This window comes from Emiliania huxleyi (assembly GCF_000372725.1).
Source record: "Emiliania huxleyi CCMP1516 unplaced genomic scaffold EMIHUscaffold_24, whole genome shotgun sequence".
NCBI classification, from domain to species: Eukaryota; Haptophyta; order Isochrysidales; family Noelaerhabdaceae; genus Emiliania; species Emiliania huxleyi.
In genome coordinates, this window is record NW_005200250.1 from 307,350 (window position 1) to 329,696 (window position 22,347).

Consider the following 22,347-nt stretch of genomic DNA (forward strand, 5'->3'; position numbering starts at 1 on the left):
TCACCGCACCATCCGACGCCGGCACATTCACAGCCTCCGTCGCCAAGCTATTCTTGTTGTACGGATCGACGGCCGGGTCCCAAGAGGCGGCCAGCAAGTAGGTCCGAACCTCTCCTCCCTGGAGCACTCGGACGCTCACTATCTCGAGGCTTTGATTCTTACGTCCCTCGCCCGCCAAGGCTTGGGGCATCTCTGCTATAGAAGTACTTGTATGGTTGCTCACACCACTCGTACACTGTGGGGGGTATTGCATGTCGCATGTGTTATACGTCTACAGTCGTTGTGCGTTTGCTTTGTTGTGTTTTTGCGTTTGTGGGTCAGTCGGAGAGGAGATTTTTGAAAACCAACAAGAAAATCACGAGGCTCACAGTGATTTGGGCTTCTTCTTGTAAGTCGGCGGCCTGGTTGCAGCTGCACCTGCAGGGTCGGGGACTCGGGGTGGGGCCGCCCGTGACCAATGCGCAATGTCCCTAGTCGCTAGTGCCTCCAGTTGGATTCGTTTCTTTGACGAGTCGCACACCAGTGGAAAGCTCTTTCACCCTTCGAACTCCATCCGAGAGTGCATGTGGCCTTGCGCGAATTCTTTTATACGAGTCCAAGTCCAGGTCCACCCACAAGGCGCCCGGAGTACAGTGCGCCCCTTGCTCACCGCCCTTGCCGCGAACACACCAAAGCTGCCCGGAGTAGAGTGCGCGCCTTCACCGCTCCCGCCGCGAACACCGCGGCACGCCCCGCTGCCCCTCTCCCTCGCCGCCCCCCCCGACCTCAAGAAACCGCGCCCTCATCAGGACCTCAACAACCGCGCCCGAAAATGGCAGCCATGGACGACTCCTTCCGCCGCCTCCAGGAGGCCGCCGCTGCCGGCGCCGGGTCGCTCGGCGCTGGCTCGGGCTCAAACGACCAAACGATGGAGTACATGCTCCTGGCGACCGCCGCCTGCTACCTCGGCGTCTTTGCGCTGCTGGGAGTCTGCGCGTTCACCTCGCGCCGCGAGCGCCAGCCGCCCGAGCTTCCTCTGCGTGCGCCGCAGTTCCAGGACTCGGGGGAGCAGCCCTTCAACAAGACGCCCGTCGCGGACCTGGACATGGTTTGGCGAAAGGCCTTCTTGCGCAAGGTGTACGCGATTCTCGGAGTGCAGCTCCTCACGACGACGGCGCTGGTCGCGACGATGATGATGAAGGGAGGCGCCGACCTGATCACGTGGGTGCAGTCGGAGGGACGCTGGACGATGTGGACCGCGATGATCGGCTCCTTCGTCTCGCTCTTCGGCCTGCAGTGCGTGAGGCACAGGACGCCGCACAACATGCTCGTGCTCGGCGCCTTCACGCTGTGCGAGTCGTGGATGATTGGCACCATCTGCTCGATGTACTACGCAAACGGGATGGGGATCCTCGTGCTCGAGGCGCTCGCCCTCACCTCCATCATCTTCGCCGGGCTGACCGTCTTCACGATGCAGTCCAAGATCGACTTCTCCGTGATGGGCCCGGCGCTCTTTGTCTCGCTGCTCGCCCTCATCGTGTGGGGGCTGTTCGCGCGCTTCTTCTTCGCGTCGGTGGTCGCGTCGCAGGTGTACGCGCTCTGCGGCGTCGTGCTCTTCTCGCTCTTCATCGTGTACGACACGCACATGGTGCTCAAGCAGTACTCGTACGACGAGTACATCATGGGCGCGATCCAGCTCTACCTCGACATCATCAACCTCTTCCTCTTCATCCTCGAGCTGCTCGGCATCAAGCCACGGGACGACTAGAGCCACGCGGCGCGCCCTCCCCCCCCTTCACCCCCCCCCCCCCTCTCTCTCGCCGCACCGCTAGGACCCGGACGCGGGGGGAGCGCTCGAGGGGGGAGGGAGGGGAGCACGTGCTCGCGCACACCGCTCGCGAGCACCGCTCGCCCCTCGCGCATCACTGGCCAGAGCGCACACGGACCTGGCGTGCGCGTGCAGCGGAATTCGCCACGCGCGGGGCGAGCGTTGTGATAGGTTTGTTGTGTGCACACCATGCGCACAAACGTGATGCTGTAGTACTGTCTCGAGTCGTCTCTTCTCGCGTGCGGCGGCAACTCTGTGGCGTGTAGGGGCCGCCGCACGAGCTCTACTTCCCTCTCTACCTTGTGATATGTCGAGTAGAAACACGGCATCAAACGGCTAAGCGGAACCCATAATTTAAGCATTATGTTCATGGAGTGACCACACCTGCCGGCTGCCGCGAGCGAGCGTGTGCGGTGTTTTGTGCGGAAAGCTGAAACCGCGGGTGAGAGCACGTCATCTCACGTCGGGGCATGTGCGCTCGACCGCAATCCGCAGACCGCACACAAACCGCGTCTGCCGCAAATCGAGTAACGGCGACCCGCCTGTGCGGCGCTGACCTCACCGCTTCTTCTTGGGCGAGGCTGCGGCCAGCGCGCGCCGCTTCCGCTGCACCGCCGTCACGATGAAGTACAGCTGCGCGACGGCGAGGAGGGCGAAGACAGCCGCGCCCGCAGAGCGCCAGTCGACCGAGCGCCGCGCCTCCATGCCCCAGCAGGGCTCGCCTCCGAACTCGCAGCGCGCGCGCCCGGCGCCCCCCCACAGCGCGTGCGTCTCCGCCGCCACCGCCAGCGCCGCGGCCGCGTCGATCGGCTCCCCGTTGAGCCCGTACTCGTTTGGCGGCTTGCCGTCCGACGTCTTGTAGAGGCGGAACCACTCGCGCACCTCGTTGACGCGCTCCGCCGGCACGTCGCCGAGCTCCCGCCACGCAGGCGCGTCGGCCGCGTCCACGTCCACCACCAGCAGCTTCCAGTCCGTCTCGCCGCCATCGACGAGCGCGAGCGCGCCCAGCACGCGCACGCGTTGCACCGCGCCGGCGACGCACGAGCCCTCGTTGAGCTGCAGCACGTCGATCGGGTCGTTGTCGCCGCCCAGGCCCGTGTGCGCGTCCGCGTGGTGCGGGTCCTCCCACGTCTGCGGGATGGCGCCGTAGTTGACGGTCGAAGGCGAGTAGGTGTAGTAGCGCGGCGAGCCGTCCTTGTTGACGTCCTGCACAAGGTCGTTGTAGGGCACGCTCTTGTGGATCTCAACCTTGGCCGACACGCCGCGCGGGATCTCGCACACAAAGTGGAGCAGCGGACGGCCGGTCGCGCTGTCGTCGCCGGCGAGGTACGGCACATCGTGCCACGGCGAGACGCGCACTCCGTCGAGGTAGTAGCGCAGCGCCATTGACTCGTTGCGCACCGATAGCCTGTCTGAGCGCCACATGGACTCGTCCGCGGCAGCCGCGCCGAGGAGGAGTGTAGACAATGTGCCGCGACGCATGCTCAAATTTGTTTCTTTTTTCTTTTTTCACCCACACCGGCTGTTCTTCACCTTCTACCTACCTACCTACACCAACAAAATTCGGGCTCCCACCTCCCAGTAGCCCGGCACCCACCGGGATCCAATGCTTACTTTCTCAAAACTATTGACCCGCCCACCCCGGAATAGTAGGTGAAGGTTGCCGACAGCGCGTGGAGGACCTCGGGCGTCTTGTCCTCCTCGCGCACCTCGTTGCAGACGTCAAAGGTGGCGTCGAGATCTGCGTTGGGACGGGGACAGGGTTGGATCGTGCGCTGCGGGTCTATCTAGATACTCGCGTCCTCTCTGCTACTCGTCTCGCGAAGTCCGGAGCGCACCGTCCTCCTTGCACCAGCTGAGAAGCGAGCAGAGCGCGGAAGGTCGCGAGTCGAGGGTGCCCAGCGCGTCTGCCTCTCGCAGCAGGTGCAATGCCGCCGCCATGCCGCCCGCGCCGCGAGCCCTCGAACACGCGCGGAAGAGCGAGTCTGCGGCAGAAGGGCTGATGGGCAAGCGCCGCGCTGCGAGCTCGGCCCACACCTCGTCGAGCGAAGCCGGCTCGTCGTCAAGCCGCCGCACGAGAACTTCGGCGAGCGTCGCACGCCTCGGCTCAAACGGCTTCGCACTCGCCGCCGACTGCCGCGCCCACGGACCGGCGCCACCGCCCCGGGCTGCGGTGCTGGCTGCAGTTGGAGCCGCCTGAGAGGCTGCCGCAGTGGGAGTCTCGCGCATGAGCTGCTCAAACGCCGCGTGCAGCTCGACAAAGGCCTCGTGCGAGGCTGCGCCGCCCTCGGCGCCACCAGACATGTCCGGGTGTAGTTGCATCGCCAAATCGTAGTAACGCTTGCGCACGGCGTCGCGGGAGGAGCCAGGGCTGACTCCGAGGACTGCATGCGGGTTCGCCACGTGGAGCAGGCGCACGCCCACTCTCAGACACTGGGTTGCGCGAGCTCGGCGCAGCATGTAGACACACCGCTCCTCCCTCACTGAGCCAGATAAAGAAGAAAAGGAGGCGGAGGAGCCGCTGTCTGCTCTCCAGCCCGACGACGCGCACTACTACATTCCAACAATACACCTACAAATGAATAGAGAGACGTTTATGTTGCCGTGGCCAGCAAAAAGCGAGCAGGACGGCTGCTGCCCGAAAGGCGAAAGTGGAAAGACGAGACATAACGAGATAAATAAAATAATTAAAAAGGACACCTCTCTACTGTGAGATGGGTAAAGGGGAACAGGTCCCCGCCCGTGCGATCTTTGTGCAGGGTTCTTTACGAGACATAACGAATCCGGTATAATGGCACTTGGAGCACTTGGAGTGCAGTCGGGTTTTATTATAAAGCAAAAGGCTCCAAAACGCTCCATATATGTACACACAGAGACTACCACTAAATGCCACGACGCAGTTGTACACCCAGAGAGAAGAACCAGATTCCCAGTCACACGTGTCAAGTTCACCTTCATAGACGGTCGGCGAGCGAGCGCAGCCCGCGCACGGGCACAGCATGAGAGATATGCATCATAAGGCTCGCGCAGTGTTTGGAGAGATCAGTCGGGCCAGGCTTTGCTGCTGACAAAGAAACCATCGGCGACCGCGAGGAACTCACTCACGGCCTCGTCCGGCATGTCGGCAAGTGCGCCCACGTCCCAGATTGCCTGCAGTCGTGCACGGGGTGAGCCGGACCCGGTGTGCGGTGCTGTCCTGCTCTCTCAAGGGCGAGGCAAGCCTGCTCGTCGCGCTCGGGATCGGTGTCGACGAATGTGTAGCCCTCGCCAGCGACCGCGCTAAGTAGTGCCCGGCACGCGCACGGCGTCGAGGAGGAGGCATCCGCCGAGCCGGGGGAGCTGGGAGATGAGAGTGGAGGCGAAGCTGGGGGCGTGACGCGGGAGGCCTTGCTCGCCCTGTGAGAGAGTGGATCCTCCCCCACCTATGCGCATGGCGCCGGTCAGCTCGGCCGCGGCCCCAGCATCACGGGGCAGCGGTGGTGATGGCTGAGGTCAGGATATAAATCACGGGAACATCTCGAGGGGAACAGCCCTCAGAATGGACAAGCATGCATTCTGTGCACTGCAAATACGGGTCCGCCCCGAGCCTGGCGGCGACACGGGGCTAATCGGCCACAAGATACGGCGGCGCGCCTGCTGGAGGAAGTTTGCAGCTAGCGTGTTGAGGGGAACTCCGTCCGTTGCCGATTCCGTTGTGGATGGCGAGGGCCTTGTAGGTCGTCTGGCACCAGACACGCGCGGCCGGCGCGAGCTGGGAGGGCGTGACGCGCCAAGCTGGCTGTCCGACTCCGATTTCCGCTCACCGCCACGATCTCGCATCGTCAGGCTTTGTAGACAGACGACCTGCGACTAACGACCTGCTGCGATGCAATATCAGGAACCGCCGCCGATCATTCCGGGGAGATTGCCCGAGTCGGTTACGTGCAATATGACCGTAACTTTGTTCCAATCGGCCGGCGCCGCCGTAACAGAACCGGCAAGTGCCGCGGCGCCTCTACATGTTCGCTCTGCGGACTTCTCTTGAATTTTTCTGAGTGAGGTTTCAAGGCGAAAGAACAGCAAAATCTCCTATCAAAGAGCGCCGGCCGCTAGCTACGCAACAACAAAGCATCGGCTTCAAGCAAATCACTGTGAGAGTCGTGATTTCTTGTTGGTTAATAAAAATCTCTCTCTAGGCTTCGCAACTCGTGCAGCCGCAACGAAGGCGCGGCAGGCTCCGGCTCCGGCGTTCGGCCCTAGGTTCGGGGAGAGAGTTTTGTTTTGTTTAGGTTCGGCAGCGAGTCGCCTTCCGATTCCAGTGTTTGTTAAAAAAAGAGAGAGCCATTCATAGAAAGCCAGGCTCGGACTGGACAGGAGAGCCAGGTTTTTCTTTCATGTGCCGGTGTGTGCCAATCTGCACCATAAATAAATAAACAAAGCGCAGTAGAAAATCCAAAATCCAAATCGCAAACATAGAAACCCAAACACACACAGCCACGTGGCATAGGAGAGCAGGAGGTGAAAGAGGTCAGCGCAAGTTGCAAGGAAATAAATAAAACGGAAGCGCCAAACAAGGTGGGAGAAGGACAGGGTCCCCACCTGCACGAGCAGGATCTTGTAAGGACGATCAGGGACACAGGGGAACGGGAGCGGGGTGCCAGTCTGACCAGTCCTAGACGCAACGAATTCTTTTCATCGAAAGCAGGGGCGCCGGCATAGTCTTTTGGGCGCCGGGGCATGCTCGGGGTGAGCGCCGCCATCGAATGTCATCTCCTCCGGACACGCCTGCTCAAGCAAACGCCGACGCTGAGCTTGCTAACGCCTCTGACTCCGCCGACGGTGGTGACGGCGGCGGCGGCGAAGGCGGCGGCGGTGAGGGCGGTGGCGACGACACCTTTGAGGGATTGTTGCGATCTCTGCGCAGCACGGAGCCTGGTGTCCGCATCCCGGCTCAGCGGCAGCTGCGGTCGATGCGGCTCTGTGATCCTGAGCAGGTGGCCACGGTGGTGGACGTGTGGCGGCACAGTGCCAGCGAACACGTGCGTGCGGACGCCGGGGATGTCCTCCTCGCGGTGAACCCGCTCCTCTTGGCGCCGCACGTCGACCCGGTGATTGACGGCCTCGCGGACTGCAACTCGTTCGCGCGGCTGGCGGCCGTCGCAATGCTTCAGAAGCTGCTCGGCCACGGAGTCCTCACGCCCGAGGTGCTGAGGCAGCACGACGAGCAGCTCATGGGCTCCTTGCGGTCGGAGCACTGCGACGACGTCGTGCGCGATCTGGTGGGCAACGAGCTCATGACCGTCGCCTTCGAGCCGGGCGGCCTCGGCGCTGTCGGCGCTCAGGAGAACTACCAGGCCGCAGCCGGAGGCAGCAGCAGCGGCAGTGGCGGCGGCGGCAGCAGCGACTCTTCGGTCGAGCAGCTGCGCGCGATCCTGGGCTCGGCCGTGCCTCGCAAGCTGCTGCTCTCTCTTCTCTCCGAGAGCCGGGGCGACCTCAACGTGGCCGCGAACCGGTACTTCGGCCTGCAGCAGCGTGAGGGCGACGGGGCGCAAGAGGTGGCGCTCGGCCTGCTTGACGGGACCTTGCCGCAGCACCCGCTGGCCATGCACGTCGCGTCGGGGGCCGTCGCAGAGGGGAACCTCGACGGCACGCTGCCGCACCACCCGCTGGCGATGAGAGTCATGTCCGGCACAGTGGCACCCGCCGTGGCGGAGGGACGGCTTGACGGCACGCTGCCGGAGGACCCGCGCAACGTGCGCCTCCTCGACGGCACGTGAGGACACCCTCGCGCGACGGCGGCGCCAGCACCGGCCAGCCGCTCCCGTGCTGACAGAGAGCAGGGTGTTGTGCCACCCGTCCGACTATGCGTATGCCTCTCTTCACGCGGCCGAGAGCATGTGCTATCTTGCGATTCGCGCGGTTTCTCGGGCCGGCACGGGGGGCGGCGGGGGGGGGGAGCGGGGGAGGCGGAGGGATTACGGCAGGGGCGCAGGGGGGGGGGGGGGGGGCTGGACCTGTGTCTATAGATTATTAATTGCAGTGTGAGTGCGTGTGCGTGTCTCGTCCCGCGCCCGGTGTGGGTGTGGGTGACCTCTCCGACTCCACCTCACCACTCAGCGGCGCTACACGCGCTAATAAGTAATTTCCGACAGCACGCGAGAACGACACACACATCTGACGACACGGTGAGAGCTAAACCGGACTCTCGCTCACACACCGCACGGTCCACGGAGGGCCGCGGGTGCGGGGCTTGCGCCCCACGCCCCACGCGCTAGCTAAAGGCGTCCGCGCGACGAGGTATAGTCACACACAGCTCTATCAAAGGGCAATCAGCTGGCGGCGACACGCTCGGACGCCCTCTTCCACGGCGCCGCGCGGATCCAGACGTTGATCGCCACCTTTGCGCCGGTGAAGCTGTTTGTGGGCGGGGAGCCGCCGTGGAGTGTGCGCGGGTCTACGTCGCCGTTCGGGAGGCAGTCGTTGAAGACGACGGCGGAGGAGGCGGCGGGCGAGACGGAGAGCTGCAGCTTGGGGAAGGTGGTGTGCCCATTGTACTCGTCCGCCACGTCCGTGAGGTAGATGAGCATCGTCACGTGCCGGTAGCCGTTCGACGCATTCTCCTCGTAGTCGCATGCCTGCCGAAATCGGAGTGAAGAGGGTCACCTCGGGCAGTCTCGGGCAATCTCGGGCAATCTCGGGTACTCTCGGGTACTCTCGGGTAATCTCGCCTCGCCAAAGTCGAAGTGCGGCTCGTACTTTTGGCCCTCGACGTACCGCACCAGCTGCAGCGGCTCGATGTGCTCCTCGGGGTAGCCCGTCAGCAGCGAGGCGCGCGCGGTGACCGCCGCAACCACCGGGTCCTCCTGCGGCGAAGCAACTCGGCCTGCTCGCGGACGTGTTTGGGAAGCGTACGGGAGGCGTCTGGGAAGTGTCCGAGAAGGGTCTGGGAGGTGTCTGGCTCCCTCGGCAGCATCGCGGTGGTGGAGGTGCGGATCGACTCGGTCCGCCCGCCGGCGAGGGAACGGTGCATCCGCGGCATCCTACGAGAGAGGACGGAGCCGCCTCAGCCTCGGCGGGCGTGCGGCGCAGCCAGCCGGCCGGCGGCCTCGCCCGATCTTGATGATGTGCGCCGCTTCGTCGGGCGACACGACGCCGCCGACAAGCCGCACCTGCAGGGGGAGGGCCTCGCGGTCTCCCTCCCCCTCCGCCCTCCGCCCCGCGAGACGCCCGACGCTCTCGCCCGGCCGCCCGCGCCTTTGGCTCCAGGGCGAGAGGAAGCACCGTCATCTCCACCCCTCCGTCCGGCAGCCGCAGCCTAAAGTCGGACCCGTCGCCCCCTCGGTGACGCGTGCCGGCCCTCTCCCCGCCCGCCTGCCCGCCCCGCGCCTCTCTCGCTCCGCCTCCGACAGCCGCACCGCCCGCCGCACCCCCGCGCGCGGCGTCGTCGAGCGGAGCGCACGGCAGCGCGCCTCGGCCGCCCTGCGCCAGCGCTGCAGCAGCGCGGCGCGGGGCGCGGCGCAAGTTGCGGCGGGCGGCTCGTCGAACGGTGTCGCCTTCCAGCACGGCAGCTGCTGCCCGCCGGAGCGGGCGCCGCCCGCCGCCTCCAGCCGCCGCGCCGCCAGAGACGCGTTCCCCGCGCCCGCCGCGCCAGGGAGGAGCGCAGCCACGTAGGCCTCCTCCCCCGACCGGCCCTTGGCAAAGCCGAGCGGGCCGACGTCCTCGTCGATGCGGCCGTAGCGGCGCGTCCGCACGGTCAGCCGGTCGCGGTAGCGGCGCAGCACGCCAGCCAGGTCGCTCCTCGCGCAAGAGAGGTAGCACCGCTTCAGCTCTAGCCCGGCGCACCCGCGCGAGCCGACCCGCACCGCGCAGTCGGCGTCGAGGTCGGTCAGCTCACGGCAGCGCAGCGCCTTGCGACACTCCTCCGGGTCCGCCTCGCTGGAGCAGATGGCCCAGCCCTCGCACGAGCCGGCGCATCGCTGGGCGAGCGCGCTCTTCTTGCACGTGGCCTCGTTCGCCTCGTCGATGCAGCCCGGCGACTCGTCGAGCGCCGCCTCGTGGACGGCGGCGCGCTGCGCGGCGCAGTTTTTCGGGCACGACGAGAGCATGAACTTTGGGTTGCGCGTGCACTCACCCTGCGACGACCAGCCGGCGCACTGCTCCATCTCGCCGTGCTGGTCCAGCGTTGGCGCAGCCGTCGCACACGCCTTGGCACAGTGCTGCTCCATGAACATCGGGTTGCTCTTGCACTCGCCGCTCCGCGCCCAGCCCTCGCAGTCAAAGGACGGATCGCCGCGGCAGGCGGAGACGAGGAGGAGGAGGGGCGAGGGGCGCAGCGGCAGGCGCGAGAGACGCAGCATCGCAAAGTCTTATCCAGCAGGCGGCTTTTCAGCGCGAACAACCATGCACATGAAAAGAAATTTGACGTGCTTTCTTTTCCCTTGAACATATAGTGTGGTGGGGGCGTGCCGTCCTCCCATGCATCCGTGGGCCTCCGTGCTTTCTTTCTTTGAACATATAGCCGGCAACACAAGTGTGCATGCGCGCCGCCACCATCCTCGCCTTTCTGCACGGCGTCTCTCTGGGCGTGCTCTGGGAGTGCGCCTCGATGGCGGTCCTCATCGCCGCCTCGATCGTCGAGTACAGCCTCGGCACCCTCTCGATGGCGGTGGTGTTTGTGGGCATCGCCTGCGGCGCGTTCGCCTGCGCGCGGCAGGCGCAGCTCGCCCGGCCGCTGCTGAGCATCCTCGCCTTCCGGCTGAGCGCCCAGTGCGCGATGACGTTTGGCACCGGATCGGTGCTCCTAGCGACGCTCCTGCACGACACGCCGGCCTGCACCTCGTCGACGATCCGTTCGAGCGCGTGGCGGGCGCCGCTCGTGCCGCTGCTGCGCGGCGTGCTGCCGCCGCGCCTGCTGCGCCGCATCTTCGGCGTCGTGCCGCCGCGCGCGCCTCCCTTCCTCCGCCTGCTCGCCGCGGTGCTCTCCCACGAGTGGCTCGGCTGGGTCCCTTCCCTCGGGCTGCCGTCGGCGCGGCCAGTAGCACTAGCAAGCAGCTCTTCTGTCGCCCCTCCCCTCGGCCCGCCCTCGGCGTGGCGCGCCGCCCAACCCGCGCCTCCCTCTGCCTCTGTGCCACCCAACCCCGCCCACCCCGCCGACACCCTCGCCGCAGGCGTTTGCTCTGCCCGGCACCATCTCCTTCCGCCCCTCGCCACACATGCGCGGAGGCAGCCTCGCCACCGGCGGCGGCGGAGGCGAGGGCGGCTGGCTCGCCGTGCGCGAGCTCGCCGGCGTGTACACGTACGGCTGCTACGACAGCGTCCACGCCGACCGCGCGTACATCTTCCGTTACAAGGTGCAGCACACACACCATGCTCTCTGCGCTCGGCTCGCACGTCCCGTCGATGCCTCCCACCCTGACCCGGACGCCAGCCTCCCGCCCCCAGCCCTGCTCCCTCCCACCCACGCCCGCTCGCCCGCGCCAGGCCTTTTGGATCCGCCCCGCCGCCGCCGACCTGCTGCACACCTCTGGCTCCCTCCTGCTCAAGATGGTCCAGATGCGGCACCGCGCACGCCGCCCCGAGGCGTGAACAGCGTCTCTTCACAGGATCAGCTGTGAACAGGTCCTGATGCACGCGTACGCCGCCCTCTTCATGCTCCTCGCGCAGCCTAACCACAGGGACGCCTTCGCCGCCGAGCTGCGCCGCCGCGTCGACCGCGTACGGCGGAGGGTGGCGCCCCGTCCGCCCGTCCGCCGCATCGCGATCGAGCCCGGCGACGTCTGCGCCTTTTGCCACGAGGAGCTGCTGCAGCCTCCGCCACGCGAGATCTCTGCCGAGGTCCACTCGCACCGCGGCACCAGCACACCGGGGCTGGTGCACCGAGCCGCGGCGGCGGCGGCCACGTCTGCTGAGGCGGTACTGGCGGCCGCCGTGAGCCTCGCGCTGCGGCGGCGGTGGGCGGCACCTCCGCCGGCCGGAGGAGGGGGCGAGCCGGGAGGAGGGTGCGAGCATTGCGTGTACTGCCGCTGGGGCTGCGGCCGCGCCGTGCACCGCGATTGCGCGGCGCGGTGGGGGCGAGACGCGTGCGTCTTTTGCTGGGCGCCGATGAGCTGACCCTCGCGCGATTTTCGGCTGTGGCGGCCGCAGCAGCGACTGGCGCTCAGGGCGTGGTGAGGGGTGGAGCGAGCCCGTGCGCATGATCCGTCTCGTTCTCGCCTATGATGTGCGAGTGTGTGTGTGTGTGTGTGTGTGTGTGTGTGTGTGTGTGTCGTGTGTCTTGGGCGTGTATCGCGTGTGCTGTGTGCATTTTTTCAGAGAGCAGCTTATCGCCGCGAGGCCCGGGCGCTTCCCCATCCCCTTCCGCGCTGGTTCGGGTACATCTACCTACTACCAACTACCAACGGCTGGGCTCTAGCGTCGTGTTTTGATCTCTCGGGGAAGTGTGGGCGCCCGCCCGCCGCCTCTGGAGGGGGGTCGGCAGCACCCGCGCTTCTTGTCGGAGTGGAACCTGTCGAAGAGCTGTCCAAGCTCGCAGGAGCTGCACTGCCACCTGGGCCAGGAGGTGTCAGTAGGCTGAAGCACCCGACCAGAAGCAGCATTCCGATGCTGTGAGCAGGTGGTGGTGTGGCTCCACGTGTTTGGCTTTTGGTGACGGCCGCCGGAGAGGTTGACCTTGACGGGCGCGAAATAAATAAATAAAAACGGACACCTATCTCTACGTACTGCCTAGGTGGCTGCCTACTGGTGAGATGGGTAAAAAGGATAAGGAACACAGGTCCCCGCCCTTGACGGGCGCGAAATCGCGCCGCAGTGTTTTTTTACTTGGCTCCACGTCACATAACGCGCGCTCTCGAGAACACCTCCACGCGACGAGGCGGCGCGGGAGCCGTCTATAGAAGTGGTTACCGTACGATATGAGAACAAATTTCAGTCGGCGCATCGGCCCTCGGGGTGGGCGGCCCCCCGGCCGCCGCCCTCGCCCTCGTACCCGCCCTCCAGCGCAAGCAGCGTCCCCATCAGCGTCATGATTCTGTCGAGGTCCCCGCTCGCCTCCGCCTCTGCCATCTCCGCCTTGAGCTGCGCGATCTTGCGGCTCGGCCGGTTCATCATACCGATCCCGTCCTCGTCGTAGTCCTCCTCCTCCTCCTCCCCTCTCCCCTCGTCGCCCTCCGCCCCCGTCATCGTCGGCGGAGGCGCGCGGGCGCCAGCTGCCGCCTTCGCCTCCCACGTCTTGAGGTGCGTGTCCGGCTTGGCGGTGGCGGCTCGCCGGTCGTCGACGGCGCGGTCCGGCTCGCAGCCGTTCAGAGGGCGCGAGCAGACGAGCGCAAAATGGCGGCCGGTGGCGGCGGCGAGCCGGATGCGCCCAAAGCCCACCTCGGCGAGCGCCGCCGCCGGCCCGCCTCCCGGCACCCCCTCGGCGGTCTGCCAGTCCGCGTAGGCGTCGAGGTACGGCTCGGTGGAGCGGATGAGCGAGAAGAGGAGCGGGTTGGAGCGCAGCTTCGAGAAGCCCTCCTGGCGCGCAACGTACGGGGCGCCTGAGCCTCCTCGGCCCTCCCTCATGGCGCGGCGGCGGGCGCGGCGGCGGGGCGCAGGGGCGGGCGCGCGCCGTGGCGAAGTCCATCTCTGTGACCCAGAGCTGTCCGCCCGGGCGGAGGATGCGGTGCGCCTCGGCGAAGATGTCTCCCGCAGCGGCGGGCGGCAGCTCGTGCATCACGAGGGACAACTGCACCACGTCCACCGAGCAGGCGGCCAGGCCGGTGGCTGCGGCGTCGGCGTGCAGGAGCGAGATGCGGCCGTCAGGCTCGAGGGGCTGCACCCACCGACGGCGCTCCTCCTCCTCTAGCTCCAGCAGCCGCCGGCCGACGGCGAGGAAGTGAGGCGACAGGTCGACGCCGACGACCGAGCCCGCCTGCGGGTGCGCCGCGGCCAGCCGGCGAGTCGAGATGCCAGAGCCGCAGCCGAGGTCGACGAGGGAGCCGCCGGCCGGACACTCCGCGCCGAGCGAGGCGAGCGCCTCGTCAAAGGCGCCGCGGAAGGCCTGATCGGGCGGCGCGAGCGGTGAGATGGATCAGGCGACGGGTGAGATGAATCGGGCGGCGCGAGCGGTGTGGATAAAGGGGCGGCGGCGGGCGCCTCCTCGCCACGCTCTCCAAACTCAGGAAAGTTGCGCGCTCCGACGGCGCGCGATGCGATCTCGCCCTCCCACGCGGCGTCCCAGCACAGGTTGCCCTGCTCGTAGGCGTGAAAAGGCCTCCGGTAGTACTCTGGGATCGCCACAGCCGAATCGTCCTCGCTGAGACGCCAAGGGCCGCGCGCCTTGATCCAGTCGAGCGCGTCGCGCCAAGGCACGCCGTTCCGTTCAGCGGTCTCTACCATCGTGCGCTGTGCCTGCGGCACGAGAACCGCCTTGTACAGCGGCGAGCTCAGGGCCGCATCGAGCAGCGCCCGGCCGATGTCGATCCCACCGCCTCGCATCGCCAAGCCACGAGAGCGCGGCGGCGGCGGCCTGAGCAGGCTCTGCAGCGTGACGAGGAGGGCGAGCATGCCGGCGCTATCGACTCCCGGATAAAGAATTTCGAGTACGGGCGTGCCGTCCCTCCCATCCTGCGTCGCCCATCTCTCCCTGGATGATGACTGCTCTATTTATTTATGTCTCCCATCCCGCCTGGGCGTTTTATTTCTTTTTTCATCGAGCCGCTTTTCACCACGTTGGGGCCGCTCGTTAGTATATATTCACAGTCCCCGGGGTGGTTACGCGCAGTGTCCAACGCTGCGCTGCTCCCCAATGCGCGCACGAGAGGCGAGACGCCCCCGGGCGCCGCCGTCAGGCGGGTTGTAGCGAGGCCTTCTCGTCGTCCTCGTCGTCCGCCTCCGCCTCGCTGCACTTCACCGGCGTGGGCCTGCTCGCCAGGTTGGAGCGCGCGCGTGCGTACGCCGCCCCTCCGAGCAGCGACGTGCCGCAGCCGACGACCGCCTGCCACGAGGATGCCTCGTGCAGCACGGCGATGCCAAAGGCGACGACGACGAACTTGTTGAGGTTGGCGAGGACCATGAAGGTGGTCGCGGTCACGTACGCCTGCGCGTTGATGCCCGCCCACGAGATTGCGACGGCGTTGACGCACGAGGCGAGCAGCAGCATCCCGTCCGCAGTGGACAGGCGGGCGAGGAGCCGCCACTGCGGCACCTCGCCGGTGCAATAGACGAGCACCGACATGGGGAGGAGGGAGACGACGTTGTTGAGCAGCATCAGCCCCGTCTTGTTGATGTCCACCGGCTCCACCGCAATCATCCTCCGCTGGAGCAGCCTCTCGAGCACGCCCGCCGTCATGTTGAACGCCATCCACGCCACGCCGGTGGGCGAGAAGGCGACGTCGTTGGAGACGTAGAGCCCGACGCCGCCGAGGATGAGCAGCAGCGAGAGGATGGTCGCGCCGTCCACCTCTATCCGCTCGCCCGTGATGACCCCCTCGATGGCCATCGAGACGAGCGGCGCCACGTTGCGGAGCACGACAATAGCGCCCATCGACGAGTGGCGCAGCGCGAGCATGCTGGACGTGAGCATGGCGGTGAAGAGCCACGGCACCGTCACGCTCCACCGAATCACGTGCCTGCACGCACCGGCCGCAGGCCTGTCACACGAGGCGCGGCGAGGGCCGGCCGCCGCCGGGAAGCGGGCACTGGAGCGAGCCAAAGTGCAACCCGCATGGCGCGACGCAGAGAATGCCGGCGGTGAAGGCCATCTGGATCATCACGACCGTGATCGGCAGATGCACCGCGCGTAGCACCTGCGGCGAGACGCGGGGTGGCGTTATCGCGTGCGTGCGTCTCGCGTGGCGTCGTGCGCGGGCCAGGCGGCGGCGCCATCTTGTTGATAATCATCATCCCGGCGGAGCAAGCCATGAAGAATACGCACGACAGCACCAGCGCCGCGGCGGCGGTGGCTCGCGCCATGGTGGATGCCACGAGGGCTAGCACGGAGGGCGCCACGGAGCGCCACGGAGGAAGCGGTGTTCGCTGGACCGGCACCCGCGCAAAGTTCTCGTGCCAACGCTTCCGGGGTCGTGCGAAAACCAGGTTCGTTGTGAAGAGCTGGGGCGCGCCACCCAAGAGCCTAGGTAGGTGCGGATCGGCAAGAGCGCAATCGATCTTTTTGCCCTCTATCACCTTGGGTTGTAAGAACTTGAAACACACCACGCAGGGGCACAGCAAGCACGGATAGCCGTTGAGGAGAAAGGCCGTAAGGTGTATGCGCAGCCACGGCCGTGTTGCGGTGGGCGCGCCACCTCCCGCGAGCGCGGCGGGATCGGAATTGCGGCCGGAGGGAAGGGCGAGCCGCCGCCGCCGCCGCCATATACCATCAGCGACGACGACCGCGGCTCGCCCCAAACGCCAGGCGCTGGATCGGCAGTAGGGCTTGGGCGGCGCAGCGTAGGCCTCGAGCCACACGAGTCGCCGACAACCCCCCCTCATCGACGTGATGGCCGCACCCGCTGCCGGCCGATGCAAGCTGCCGCCTCCACCGCACCAGCGATACTGGCCGCGGCTCGCCGCCACGCGCCGGCTCGGAAGAGGGGCTATCGGCGGCGCAGCAGAGCGGCATGCGTCGTCATTCGAGCAGCACCAGGTCCCCTCTTCGACGTGACGGCCGCTCCCGGAGCCGGCCGGTGCGCGCCCGACCCACGCCCCCTCTCGCACCCCCCCCGACCCCCCTGCGCGGCGCCCCCTCCACTGCGCGCCGGCTCGAGCGCCTATTGCCAAATCGCGACTTTCGAGCGCAGTGCGTGCGCCCCACACGTCACGCGAGCGCAGGAGAGTTTGCGGCAGGGCAGTACCGTGTACTAGCCGGAGGCATCGCGCCGAAAACCCCGCGCATTCCGCCCCAACAGAGGCTGCAGGAGGCTGAAGGAGGCAGGTGGCCAATAGCGACCATCGTTACGAAATGTAGCCTCTCCGGGAGGTCTCCAAGCTGTCTTGGGTGGTAGAATGTACGTCGGCACTTTATATGACAGGAGAAAAGACGAGCACTTGTTGTGTGTTGTGTGTTGTGGTGGTGTGCGGTGTGCGGGGTGTGTGTGTGTTGTGCGTTGTGTGTTGCGTGTTGTGCGGCGGGCGGTGTTGTGCGATGGGCGGCAGCGGGTGAGTGAGGGCGGCTATTCTCCCCCAAGGCAGGCAAGGATACGCAGTCCCTCGTGTCGCGCGTGTAAGTCCCGGTTGCCGTGCGCGCCAGCGCGTGTGGCCGCGTACCTTAGCTAAGATACGCGCGCACGGGCGTGGGTGGGTAAAAACGGGTCACTTTGCGGGGTTTGCCGCCTGTGCACTTGGGCCGGCCAGCCTCGACCCCGCCACGGTCAGCTGGAAGGACTACATGCAGCAGGGCATCGAGACGGGAATCAAGTTTGCGGCCGCGGGCGCCGGCGTCGCCAGCGGCGAGACCGACCCGTCGGCCGACTTCGGCGACCTTGTGGCGCAGACGGCCGACGACTTTGGCGCTCTGAACCACGTGCGGGATGTTGTGGCCGAGCGGTCCAGCGGCGAGGACATCGACCCCTTCAGCATCGCCCGCCCCCCTCTCTCCCCGTCTCCGCCGCCTCCCTCTGACGACGCAAGGCCCTACCTCTCGCCCTCGCCGCCTCCCTCCTCGCCGCCACCGCCAGGGTGCGAGCTGCTGGGCTGCGAGCGGTGGACCTGCTGGTTGACCAAGCCTTTGTGGCCTTGCCCTCCCCTCGGCCCGTGGCCGCAGCCACCGTGCTGCAGCAGCGAGGAGGCCACCGAAGAGACCAAGTTTGTGCCCCGCACCGGGCGAACCATCGACCCCGGCTTCAACGGCGGCAGCAACAGTGACCACACCTCGTCGCCGCCGCCGCCCTCCCCCTCGCCGCCGCCGCCTCCGCCGTCGCCCTCGCCGCCTCCTCCGCCGCCGTCGCCCTCGCCGCCGCCTCCGCCGCCGGAGGACAACTGGGCGATCCAGGAGGTTGACGGCAAGAAGTGCGGCTCGCCCGATATTGCTGAGAAGCTCGAGATGCCGCTGGACCGGCCATGGACCTGCAAGCAGACGTGCCTCAACTACGCCAACGACCAGTTCCCCTCTTATCGCAAGAGGGACTTTTGCTGCCAGTACAAGCCCGGCAAATGCCAGATCTCGGAGCCCACCTACGACCGCATGCTCCCCGAGGCTTCGTCGAAGCACACCGCGTTCTTCTTCCAGTGGAACTGAGCGCGGCGCGCAGCATGGGTTGGAGTAGACGCGCTGCCTGCGGCGCCGCCCCGCCCCCATGGACACGCCAGCTGCAAGCCGCCGTCGCAGGCCTCAATGCGCGCCGTGACCGCGGCTAGCCCCCACGGGTTCCGCCCGCACTTCTCGGTGGTCTCTCTCGACTCTCCCCCCTTGTGGGCAGCTCTCCCGTTCGACTTTGTAATGGTGTCCCGGGGGGGGGGGGGGGGGTTCTGCTGTGTGTACGTGACGTTCGTGTTGTTCATTAGTTCATTAATGTGTATCACAACTCCACAGCAGGCACAAACACACACAGCGCTCAACTCAACATCGCATTCCTCTTCATTCGTGTGGTGGGGGCGCGCGCGGCCGCGGAGAAGGCGGCCCGCGGTTGGGGGGCGGGTCATACCCGACACGCGCGCGCGTGTGTGTATGTGTGTGTGGGGGGGGGGTGTTGACGCTTTCCCCCTTCCGCACGTATCTTTTCTGAAGAGAACACTGCTGCGCACTTCCACCCTCCAGGTCGCACGCTAGGATCTGTGGGGGGCCGCACACACCGTCCGAACCACACTGTGTGGTTGTCTCTCCTAGAGCGGCCCTTCACACCGTCTCTCTCTCCCCCCCCCTCCTCCTCCCATCGAGTCTTGTCAGCACAGCTTGCAGCACAGGGGGTGCCCCCTTGTCCTAGAGCCATGAGGGGATCTTTTTAGCGAGCTGCACTTCCCCGCGCCCCACTTCTACCAGCCGGCCGGCGGGGTGCCGGCTCGCCTAGCGGCTCTCGCACGCTAGCCGCTAGGTCCTAGGATCTGACTTCACGGCGCCGACGAGTAGCGAACGGAAGCGCCCGCTGTTTCTTCTTTCTGGCTTGCCGCCGCTGCCGCATCCGCCATAGATCCCAGTCAGCGCGCCAGCCACCTCTAAGTAGAGAGCCTAGATGGGAAATACGCAAGGAGGTGGCATCAGATACGCTCAAATACGCGCGTATCCAGCCTCAGAGCAAATACACACCCAAATACGCAGCCGGCAGCGGGAGGCAGAAAAAGAAAACATTTTGGGCCAAGGACTCGGCCGCGCTGACGTCACAGACGAGACGATGCCGCCCCCGGCACCGACGCCGCTGCGCCAGCCCGGACGTCGAGCGCTGGGAGAGCGACGAGGACTCGGAGGACTCGGGAGACGAGCGCGAGGGGGATGAGCACGAGGTGGCGCTGAGCGAGGCGGCCATCCTACGGCTGATGGCGTGAGCTGCCCCTCCCCCCCCCCCACCACTGCTAGGTCCGACGGACGCCCTGCGCCTGCTTCCACCCCCCGCCGCCGAGACTCATGGCGGCGTCTCGAGAGAGCCGCCGCGCGGGGCGCGGCGCGGTCGCCGCTCCGGCGTAGAGGGCCGGGCGCAGATCTCCGGAGCCGGAGCCGGGGGGCCGCCCGTGGGGCGAGGGGAGGGCGTAGGGGCGCGGCGGGGCCCGCCCAGCGGTGAATCCGGAGGGGCCGTGGCGGGGGCGTCCCGCGTCCCGGTCCTGTGCACCGAGGAGGGGCGGCGGGGTGTGGTGCGGCGAGGTTGGTGTGCCGTCCGCCCCGCCCCCGGCCGTCCCGGAGCGTCTCCCGCCCGCCCGGCTCCGCGGGGCCCGCGAGCGGGCGTGGCGTGAGTCCGTGAGAAGAGCGTCGCCCCGCGTTGCGAGCAAGTAACTACACACAAATACGCTTGTACCCAGCCTGAGTCCAAATACACAAATTACAGACTTCAATCCCAGCATCTGGGGACTGGGCTAGATAGAGAGACGAGACGCGGCCGGTTTAGATTAGAATAAGTAAATAAAACGGACACACCAAACAAGGGGTGGGAGAAGGACAGGGTCCCCACCTGCGCGAGCAGGATCTTGGAAGGACGATCAGGGACACAGGGATTAGATAGCCACGCGCTGTTTCTTTTTTGGAAGGCGCTGCCGCCCTGTCGCTGCCGCTCGCGCATCCCGGCGCGCGCCCTTTCCCCGTCCCCCCTCCCCCACCTTTCGCGCGCGCGCAGCCGCCCTGTGCGCCGCGTCCGCTTCCTTGCGCGAGGCAAATTCCGGCCGCCTGGCTGCTTTGAACCCGCGCCTGCCGCGCGCCGCTTCGTCAGGCGCTCTGCGACGATGCCGCTGGCGGATCGCAAGGAGAGTGGGCCGCGGTATCGGAATCAGCTGGACAAGGACGATGCCCGGCGCGGTCGTGAGGAGACCACCATCTCCATCCGGAAGGACAAGCGCAACGAGCAGCTGCAGAAGAAGCGCTTTGGCGGCCCCGCCGCGATGATGATGCCTCCAGACCAGTCGCAGCAGTCGGTGGGGTCGCAGGCGCGCTGCGCTCGCTGCGCGGGCGAGCGCCGGCCCTGGCTCTCCGCCTGGGTGAGCGCCTCGTGCCCATGCTCCGCAGGCGTGGGCCGAGTCCGACCCGCAGAAGCTGGTCGCTGGCGTGCAGTCAGAGGACCCGAACCAGCAGCTGCCGGCGGTGACGCAGTTCCGAAAGCTGCTGTCGATCGAGCGCTCGCCGCCCATCGAGGAGGTGATCGCCGCGGGCGTCGTCCCGCGCTTTGTGCAGTTCTTGCAGTGCGGCGACAACCCGATGCTGCAGTTTGAGAGCGCGTGGGCGCTGACCAACATCGCGTCGGGCACGTCGGAGCACACGCGGGTGGTGATCGCCAACGGGGCGGTGCCCATCTTTGTGCAGCTCCTGATGTCGCCCAACGACGACGTGCGGGAGCAGGCCGTCTGGGCGCTCGGCAACATCGCGGGCGACTCGCCCGAGTGCCGCGACCTCGTGCTCACGCAGGGCGCGCTGCAGCCGCTGCTCGAGCAGCTGCAGCCCTCGTCCAAGATGTCGATGCTGCGCAACGCGACGTGGACGCTCTCCAACCTGTGCCGCGGCAAGCCCCAGCCGCAGTGGCCGCACGTCGTCGGCGCGCTCCCCATCCTCGCGCAGCTCATCTTCTCCAACGACGACGAGGTGCTGGCCGACGCGTGCTGGGCGCTGTCGTACCTCTCCGACGGCCCAAACGACAAGATCCAAAAGGTGCTCGACACGGGCATCTGCGCGCGGATCGTGGAGCTGATGGGCCACCCGCCGGCGAGCGTGCAGACGCCCGCGCTGCGCACCGCGGGCAACATCGTCACGGGCGACGACAACCAGACGCAGCAGGTGATCAACTGCGGCGCGCTGCCGAGACTGCTCGCGCTGCTCAACTCGCCCAAGAAGGGGATCCGGAAGGAGGCGTGCTGGACCATCTCCAACATCACGGCGGGCACGCGCGAGCAGATCCAGGCCGTCATCGAGTCCAACATCATCCCGCCCCTCGTGCTGCTGCTCGCAACGGCGGAGTTCGACATCAAAAAGGAGGCGGCCTGGTCCATCTCCAACGCGACGAGCGGCGGTTCGACGGACCAGATCAAGTACCTCGTCACGCAGGGGTGCATCAAGCCGCTCTGCGACCTGCTCATCTGCAACGACCCGCGCCTCGTCACCGTCGCGCTCGAGGGCATCGAGAACGTCCTCAAGGCGGGCGAGCAGGACGGCGCGGCGACCGGCACAAACCCGTACGCGTCCTACGTTGACGAGGCGGACGGGCTGGAGAAGCTGGAGAAGCTGCAGGAGCACAACAACGAGGACGTCTTCAAGAAGGCGGTGCACATCCTCGAGTCCTACTTTGGCTTGCTAGAGGAGGAGGACGAGCACCTCGCCCCCACCACCACGCAGCAGGGCTTTGTCTTCCAGGGGGCGCAGCAGCCCATGGGCGGGAGAGAGCCCTCCCGTTTCGCGCCCCCTTAACCCCCCCCCCCCCCCCGCGCGCGCGCGCGCGCCGTCGCCGCCCCCTCCTTCCCTCCTTCTCACACGCCGCCGCCGCGAGTAGGCCCTCCGCAAGGCGGCTACCAGTTCTGATGCCGCTGCCCGCCCGGACCGTCGCCGCGCCTTCGGCCGGTGCGGATCTGGCTCTGAGCGAGGCTCGACTCGCCGGGCCGGCCGCCCTCGCCTCATCCCCCGTCCCACGTATCCTCTCGTATCGCGACACGAGTGTTTTTGGCGTCCCGTGTCGCACCCCGCCGCAGATCTCAGCGAGCGTCCCGCATCGCCGCCAGGCGCGCGCCACCAAGACCGGCGCGCACTGGTCGCGGTCGCGGCCGCCTCGCTGTCCGGCGGCCCCGGTGCTAACCCTCCCCCCGGGTGCCGCCCCCAATCTCCATTGGCACAGCTCTGGCAAGCCCTCTCACTCTCCAGGTCTCTCCACATTTCCTCCGATGTGCTCGGGTGCTGGGTCACTGTTGCAAGCGAGTCAGCCCTCGGATCTCTGTGTTTGTATGTCCTTACGGTATTCCCCTACAAAACA

The 22,347-nt window shown here is 66.8% G+C and overlaps 9 protein-coding genes across 9 annotated transcripts; 4 read left to right on the forward strand and 5 right to left on the reverse strand.

Annotated features, from left to right (window-relative positions):
* The first annotated feature begins 762 nt into the window (after window positions 1-762).
* Window positions 763-2,187, forward strand: EMIHUDRAFT_353880 (hypothetical protein). Its single transcript, XM_005778779.1, has one exon. The coding sequence runs from the start codon at window positions 821-823 to the stop codon at window positions 1,745-1,747; it is 927 nt and encodes a 308-aa protein (XP_005778836.1). The 5' UTR covers window positions 763-820; the 3' UTR covers window positions 1,748-2,187.
* A 400-nt stretch (window positions 2,188-2,587) lies between these two features.
* On the reverse strand, window positions 2,588-3,157 carry EMIHUDRAFT_44801 (inorganic pyrophosphatase; the record flags this gene model as incomplete). The annotated part of the gene is made up of 1 exon (XM_005778780.1): window positions 2,588-3,157. A coding segment is annotated over one exon (570 nt), but the record flags the coding sequence as incomplete, so codon positions are not given.
* Window positions 3,158-3,322: 165 nt separating this feature from the next.
* On the reverse strand, window positions 3,323-4,927 carry EMIHUDRAFT_450269 (hypothetical protein; the record flags this gene model as incomplete). Its single annotated transcript, XM_005778781.1, has 3 exons — window positions 3,323-3,548; window positions 3,646-4,191; window positions 4,885-4,927. The coding sequence occupies 3 exons, from the start codon at window positions 4,925-4,927 to the stop codon at window positions 3,418-3,420; spliced, it is 720 nt and encodes a 239-aa protein (XP_005778838.1). The 3' UTR covers window positions 3,323-3,417.
* Window positions 4,928-6,756: 1,829 nt separating this feature from the next.
* Window positions 6,757-7,563, forward strand: EMIHUDRAFT_205433 (hypothetical protein; the record flags this gene model as incomplete). The annotated part of the gene is made up of 2 exons (XM_005778782.1): window positions 6,757-7,116; window positions 7,267-7,563. 2 exons carry the CDS (start codon window positions 6,757-6,759, stop codon window positions 7,561-7,563), a joined length of 657 nt encoding a protein of 218 aa, XP_005778839.1.
* A 552-nt stretch (window positions 7,564-8,115) lies between these two features.
* Window positions 8,116-10,143, reverse strand: EMIHUDRAFT_205434 (hypothetical protein; the record flags this gene model as incomplete). Its single annotated transcript, XM_005778783.1, has 4 exons — window positions 8,116-8,421; window positions 8,566-8,649; window positions 9,068-9,101; window positions 9,413-10,143. 4 exons carry the CDS (start codon window positions 10,141-10,143, stop codon window positions 8,116-8,118), a joined length of 1,155 nt encoding a protein of 384 aa, XP_005778840.1.
* A 179-nt stretch (window positions 10,144-10,322) lies between these two features.
* Window positions 10,323-11,956, forward strand: EMIHUDRAFT_450270 (hypothetical protein; the record flags this gene model as incomplete). Its single annotated transcript, XM_005778784.1, has 5 exons — window positions 10,323-10,787; window positions 10,954-11,136; window positions 11,267-11,332; window positions 11,405-11,656; window positions 11,930-11,956. The coding sequence occupies 5 exons, from the start codon at window positions 10,323-10,325 to the stop codon at window positions 11,954-11,956; spliced, it is 993 nt and encodes a 330-aa protein (XP_005778841.1).
* A 564-nt stretch (window positions 11,957-12,520) lies between these two features.
* EMIHUDRAFT_205436 (hypothetical protein) lies at window positions 12,521-14,326 on the reverse strand (the record flags this gene model as incomplete). Its single annotated transcript, XM_005778785.1, has 5 exons — window positions 12,521-12,566; window positions 12,771-12,875; window positions 13,011-13,294; window positions 13,413-13,820; window positions 13,961-14,326. 5 exons carry the CDS (start codon window positions 14,324-14,326, stop codon window positions 12,521-12,523), a joined length of 1,209 nt encoding a protein of 402 aa, XP_005778842.1.
* Window positions 14,327-14,606: 280 nt separating this feature from the next.
* On the reverse strand, window positions 14,607-16,382 carry EMIHUDRAFT_100482 (hypothetical protein; the record flags this gene model as incomplete). Its single annotated transcript, XM_005778786.1, has 3 exons — window positions 14,607-15,390; window positions 15,461-15,567; window positions 16,308-16,382. The coding sequence occupies 3 exons, from the start codon at window positions 16,380-16,382 to the stop codon at window positions 14,607-14,609; spliced, it is 966 nt and encodes a 321-aa protein (XP_005778843.1).
* Window positions 16,383-19,928: 3,546 nt separating this feature from the next.
* Window positions 19,929-22,347, forward strand: EMIHUDRAFT_421349 (hypothetical protein). The gene is made up of 4 exons (XM_005778787.1): window positions 19,929-19,966; window positions 20,110-20,323; window positions 20,403-21,774; window positions 21,874-22,347. The coding sequence occupies exons 2-4, from the start codon at window positions 20,123-20,125 to the stop codon at window positions 21,900-21,902; spliced, it is 1,602 nt and encodes a 533-aa protein (XP_005778844.1). The 5' UTR covers window positions 19,929-19,966; window positions 20,110-20,122; the 3' UTR covers window positions 21,903-22,347.